The sequence below is a fragment of the Nicotiana sylvestris genome, chromosome 5, assembly GCF_000393655.2.
Source record: "Nicotiana sylvestris chromosome 5, ASM39365v2, whole genome shotgun sequence".
Taxonomy (NCBI): Eukaryota; Viridiplantae; Streptophyta; class Magnoliopsida; order Solanales; family Solanaceae; genus Nicotiana; species Nicotiana sylvestris.
The window spans coordinates 4,398,090-4,404,328 of record NC_091061.1 but is presented as its reverse complement, the minus strand read 5'-3'; the positions used below and the strand labels follow the sequence as shown (position 1 = coordinate 4,404,328).

The window sequence follows — 6,239 nt, the reverse complement described above, 5'->3', positions numbered from 1 at the left end:
ACTCATAGGACTTTGAAATTAGTGTGGACAAAGTTAAAAGAATTGAAGTCTCCTCTGTAGGCTTTGAATGCTAGGGAATTCAGAGGCATCACTCAAATAATTGAAAAGGCCAGACTAGAACTGAAGAACATCTAATAGCAGATTACAATTTTCTATACTAAAGCTTTGTTAGATATAGAGAAAGAAACACTACTCAACCTTGAGAAGTGGTCATTAATTGAGGAGAATGTACTACAACAGAAGGCTAGAGCAAGATGGATAAAATTTGTGATTCCAACTCCAAGTACTTTACAACAAACATGAAAAATAGAGCTCAAAGAAAGCAGATTACAGAAATTACAACAGTACTAGGAGACAAGTTGACTGACCCTGCATCTATTAAGAAAGAGAATATGGAGTTTTCAAAAATTTAATGGGATCAGCTACCAAGTCCCTTCCTGCTATAAATAGACCATACATGAAAAATGGTCCTATTTTGTCTCATCAGCAAAGAATAGATTTATGTTCAGAGGCAACAGATCAAGAAATTGTTGACAGTCTTAAAGCTATTAGGGATAATAAAGCACCAGGTATTGATGGATTTAATGCAGTATTCTTCAAGAAGGTTTGGGGCATCATCAACACTCAGGTTACAGAAGTTATCAAGGAGTTCTTTTCAACTAGTAAGATCTATAAACCAATAAATTGTTCCACCATAACTCTAGTTCCTAAAGTATCCAAGCGCACCACAATCAAGGAGTACAGACCAATAGCCTGTTGTTCAGTCCTATACAAGATGATTTCTAAGGTCTTGGCTTCTACATTACAGAAAGTTATACCAACCATAATTTGTGAAGCTCAAGCTGGTTTTATTCCTTGGAGAAATATTGTAGACAATGTAATTTTGGCTCATGAACTAGTTAAATCCTATACTAGAGCTCAAATATTCCCTAGGTATATGATAAAGATTGATTTCCAAAAAGCATATGATTCAGTAGAGTGGATCGATTTACAAAAAGTGATGAAAGAGATTGGTTTCCCCGACAGATTCATCAAATAGATAATGGAATGCATTAAGACACTAAACTATACTATCCTTGTGAATGGATAAACTTTTAAGCCTTTTAATGTTTCTAAGGGTTTTAGACAAGGAGATCTCATCTCTCATTTCCTATTTGCCATTGTGATAGATTACTTGAGCAGATCTCTCAATGAACTTAAGAAGGAGTCTGCTTTTCAATACCACCCTAGGTGCAGGAAGTTAGGCATAACTCATATGAGATTTGCTGATGATCTGTTATTGTTTTCCAAAGGTGATCTTCCCTCAATAATTACATTGTACTAATACTTTTCTCAGTTCTCTGAAGCTTCAGGTTTACAAGCCAATTTGAGTAAAAGTTCAGTATGTTTTGGTGGAGTGAAACAAGAGGTGAAGAAACAGATCTTGGATCATTTGGGATTTGAACAAGGCTCATTGCCTTTCAAATACCTAGGTATCCCTCTTTCCAATAAGAAAATAGCTCTACTTCAGTGGCAACCTTTGATTGAGAATATCACATCCAAGATCTCCTCATGAACGGCTAAAAAGTTATCCTATGTTTGTCGTGTGCAACTAGTACAATCTATCATATTTGGCATCCAAGCTTACTGGGCTCAGCTATTCATCTTGCTTGCTAAGGTTCTGAAAATGATTGAGGCTCTTTGTAGAAGTTATATTTGGTCAGGAAGTAATACTATCACTAAGAAGGCATTTGTGGCATGGGAGAAGATGTGTCTTCCTAAATCTGCTGGTGGATTAAATCTCATAAATCTTTCTTTTTGGAACAAGGCTACAATTGCTAAAACATGCTGGGATTTGGCTCATAAAGAAGATAATATATGGATAAAATGGATTAATGCTTACTACATCAAGCAACAACAGTTACAACATATGCTAGTCCCACAACAAGCTAGTTGGATGGTAAGAAGAATAATTGGCTCAAGAAATATCTTGCTACAAGCTCAGAACTCCAATGATCATAATACTAGTAGTATCAGGCAAATATACTTGTAGTTAATAGGAGACATGCCAAAAATAAGCTGAAAATGTCTAGTGTTTCAGAACTCTGCTAGACCAAAGGCAGTATTCAATATGTGGTTGTTGTTACATGGAAGATTGCCTACCAAAGACAGACTAGCTAACTGGGGATTAAATGTCACCCATCAGTATATTATGTGCCAAGGCCAAATTGAAACAAGGGAACACCTATTTGTGCAGTGCTCATATGCAACGGAACTGTAGAGGAAAATTCTGAGATGGATTCAAGAAGATCATATGACCATTTCCAACTGGGATCAACACCTCCAATGGATCATCAAGAAAGGTAAAGGGAAGTCAAACAAGGCCAGTATTTTTAGGATGGTCTATGCCGAAACCTCATATGCACTATGGATTGAAAGGAACACACATACATTTGAGTAAAGATACTGTAACAGTGAATTATTAGCAAGAGAAATAGCTTACAATTATAATGTTAGAGTAGGGCCTCGAGCTAAGAATCATATACAACAATTTTATCTAGAAGAGTAGATTAGTTTAGGCTAGTATTTTTGTTTATTGCTTTGAGATAGTCAGCTGAGTTTTTGCTTGACTATGGAACTATAAAGTCTGATCTTTGGTGATTAATACAAAAGAAATTTAATTACCAAAAAAAAAGGTAATCATGTAGGATTCGTAACGTGTAGTATTATGTTCTAAAACTAATATGATTACAAGGCTAATATCTAGAATTTCGATTATGTCTTTTTATTGTAAGTTATTATACTTAGTATTAAAAGGTCATTTTTATAATCCAACATTTTATTCATGCTTTTAAAAATAAAAAGAATAAAATCTAATTCCTAAAGGTAATCATGTAGGATTCCTAACGTGTAGCATTATGTTCTAAAACTAATAGGATTATAAGGCTAATGTCTAGAATTTCGATTATGTTCTTTTATTGTGAGTTATTATATTTAATACTAAAAGGTTATTTTTGTTAACCAACATTTTATTCATGTTTTATATATATATATATATATATATATATATTACGAAGCAAAGGGAGTTGATATATAAATAGATTGAGCCAATTAGAAAAAATATAAAGAGCATCAGATAGTTATTGAAAAGTTTTTATTCATCATATATTCATACACATAATTATTAGCTAACAAAAAGGAAATATAACCACCCCTCTTGTTTAGTAGCATAAGTATAATAAGATTGCAAACTTATTGTACGTACTAGTTTTAGGTCATGTTGCTTTATTAATATTCATCTGATCCATTGGAAATAGGGTTTGGACCACTGAGAACATCATGAGAAGCCACCATATATTGTTGTTTGCTTTCGTTACCGGTGGCTGCTGATTTTTTGGGATTAACGATCATAGTGGATTTTTCATTTGTTTGGAATGTTAGAATTTGGACTTACCTTAATTGGTTATAGCCTGAAAGGATAGTGACGTGACCCAAGTGGTGGATAAATAAAAGGCCTAATAATGTGGATAAGTGAGGCTCAATAAATATTGGCCTGTGATGGGTAGACACTCTTTATAAATAGAGGTCAACCCCCCTTTCCCTAGCTATTAGAAAACCCTAGCGTATTCTGTCTCTTGAATACGTGGTAACGGTAGACGTCCCATCAGTCAAGTTTTCCGGGCTGTGAGAGCGAGTAGCTAGGGGATCGTGGCTACTCGCTCTCGCTGTTGTATCCATGGAGTTTAACGGTACTCTTCCTTAAACTCTGACTCTAGATTGATTTTACAATTGTATCTTAATCTCTGTTATGACTGCGATTTAATAATCATACAGTTGGTATCGGAATCATAGTTATTATTGTGGATTTTGCATTTGATGACAACGAATTTTGAGCCGGAAAATCGAGAGAACGAGCAGCTGAGATTATCCATGGAGAGTTCAAGAGTAAAGCAAAGAAGAAAAGGAGAAGAAGAGTTTGTGATTTGGTGCAGATGGTTAATTTTTCCATGATAGAAGTTGAATAATTAACCAAGAAAGAAAAATAAATCACTGTCAAATAACCCTAGGTGATCAATATTGGTGAAGAAAGTGAATTGCAAGGTGAAAATTAATGTTGGTGGAGAAAGACCCAAATTTATAGAACACGAAAATCGAGATGTTTATTGCTATCTGTTTGACTTTATGTGATATAATTAGTACTATTTGGAGAGTGAAAGAGATTTTTCTTTGACTATGTTTTTTGCAAATATTTTGAATTGCTGACTGTTGTGACTTATAGTATTGTTTACTTAGTTTCTTAAGAATATATAAATTTTATTTTAAAATTTTTGAAGATTTTATGCCCGAATTCAATAACAATAACATACATAGTATATTCTTACAGTGTAGGATCTGGGGAGGATAGTATATATATATAGACGTTATTCCTATCTTGTGAAGGTAGAGAGACTGTTTCCTGTAGACTTTCAGCTTAAGAAAATTAATCCATGTCCGAATTCATATTGAAAACTAGTCAACTTGACCTTAGTACTCTAAACTACGTCACATAAAATGAAACGAACGAGTATAAGAAGAACTATGTAACTTCTCAAACAATTAAAGGAGTTGCAAAGCTTTCTATTTAAGGAGAGATACATGTGAATATGGGAATTCATGTTGAAATACTGCTTTCCTTTTAGTTTTTCATGTTTTCCTCTCTTGTACTCTAATTTACTAAAAAAGCGACTTTCGTGAATGGACAAAAATATATAAATTAAGGTCATTTTTTTCTTCTTGAGGAAGCGGAGATACTTTGGAGCAATGATAAAATTATCCCGATGACCTACAAGTTACGGATTCGAGCCATAGAAGTAGTCATTGATATTTGCATCAGGATAGTTAGGTCGTCTACATCACATCCTTGAGGTGTGACACTTCCCTCTCCCTCCCTCCCTCCCCCCTTCTTAGGACCCCGTATGAATGCGAGGTGCTTTGTGCACCTAACTGTTTTTTTTAAGGTCATTTTTTTCATAAACATGAGACTAGACTTGGGCTTCGACGTAGAGTCATATGAATAGTGCGCAAACGAGCTTATTATAATATTGAGTTCAATTGTCATGGATCGTGTACAACCGAATTGAATTAATCGTGACCCTAATACTAATATCGGATACCGAACATCGAGAAAAAATTGTATGAGCTGGATTAGAGTCTGAAATATTGATATACGCATAACAACGTGTAGTTCGAGATGATCACGAAATCATTTATTGTACAAGTTGATAATAAAAAATATTAATACATTTCCATTGAGGATTTTTTTTTTACTTTTGGTTATATTTATATCAATTATACCAAATTTAAAGAAAGTCAGACTTGGGAATTGACTTTTAAGAATAAAACGTATATCTGTTTTGAGTTACCAACCTTGAAATGCACTGTCATTTAGTCGCGGTTGTTTGTACATAATTTTAGGTTATAGTCTACTTCTGTTAGTATTTGATATTATAATAATCCACTTTATTAAATAAGTATTTATCCACTTACGTATCTTTTAAAGTATAAAATCTATGTAAATTTGGTATATGAAAATGGTATAACATGAGTTGGGAGTGGGACCATGCCTAAAGGAAAAACAAAGAAAGAGAGACTCAAACATAGACAACGCCCTTAGGGCTCGTTTGGTACGAGGATAACAGATATTTAATTCCGGAAATAAATTTGAGATAAGCATTTGGTACGAGGGATAAGGGATAATTAATCCCGGGATTCAATTTGAAATGAGTTTATTTCATGTTTGGTTGGGATAAAATCATGGTACTGTCAAACCTCTCTAAAACAGCCTCATTTGTTCCAACTTTTTTTTGGTTGTTATAGCAAAGTGTTGTTATAGAGAACGTATATTATAACATATCATGAAAATTAGTTCCAAAAGAAACTTAGCTTTTATAGTGAATGATTGTTATATTACGATGTTATTAAAAAAACTTAGTTATCCCGGAATTATAATATTTTTTTTATCTCTATGGGAGGGTGGATAACTAATCCGGAATAATTAATTATGAGATGGATTAATTCCCAACCAAACGACCCAATAGTTTGTCAAAATGTTTTTTTAGATACATTAACTGAGGCCATGACCTACCACCATAAGTTTTTCTATAAATGCTCATTAGAGGTGGAGTCATGATTTAAAATTTATGGGTTCGAAATTCTAGTTTTTTAAGTTATTGGGTTCTAATTAAATAATTTGTATATAATTTAATAAATTTATTAAGACA

At 33.5% G+C, this 6,239-nt stretch overlaps 1 protein-coding gene across 1 annotated transcript; it reads left to right on the top strand.

The window, feature by feature from the left end:
• The first annotated feature begins 412 nt into the window (after positions 1-412).
• LOC138868234 (uncharacterized) lies at positions 413-2,032 on the top strand. Its single transcript, XM_070145764.1, has 3 exons — positions 413-877; positions 1,337-1,472; positions 1,596-2,032. Exons 1-3 carry the CDS (start codon positions 413-415, stop codon positions 2,030-2,032), a joined length of 1,038 nt encoding a protein of 345 aa, XP_070001865.1.
• Positions 2,033-6,239: the final 4,207 nt, after the last annotated feature.

Excerpts from the sequence above, each read along its gene's own strand:
- LOC138868234 (XM_070145764.1), top strand. The coding sequence starts at position 413 with ATGGGATCAGCTACCAAGTCCCTTCCTGCTATAAATAGACCATACATG. Across the intron at positions 878-1,336 it reads GGAGAAATATTGTAGACAAT|TTCTCTGAAGCTTCAGGTTT; the intron begins GTAATTTTGGCT and ends TACTTTTCTCAG. Across the intron at positions 1,473-1,595 it reads ATTGCCTTTCAAATACCTAG|TACAATCTATCATATTTGGC; the intron begins GTATCCCTCTTT and ends GTGTGCAACTAG.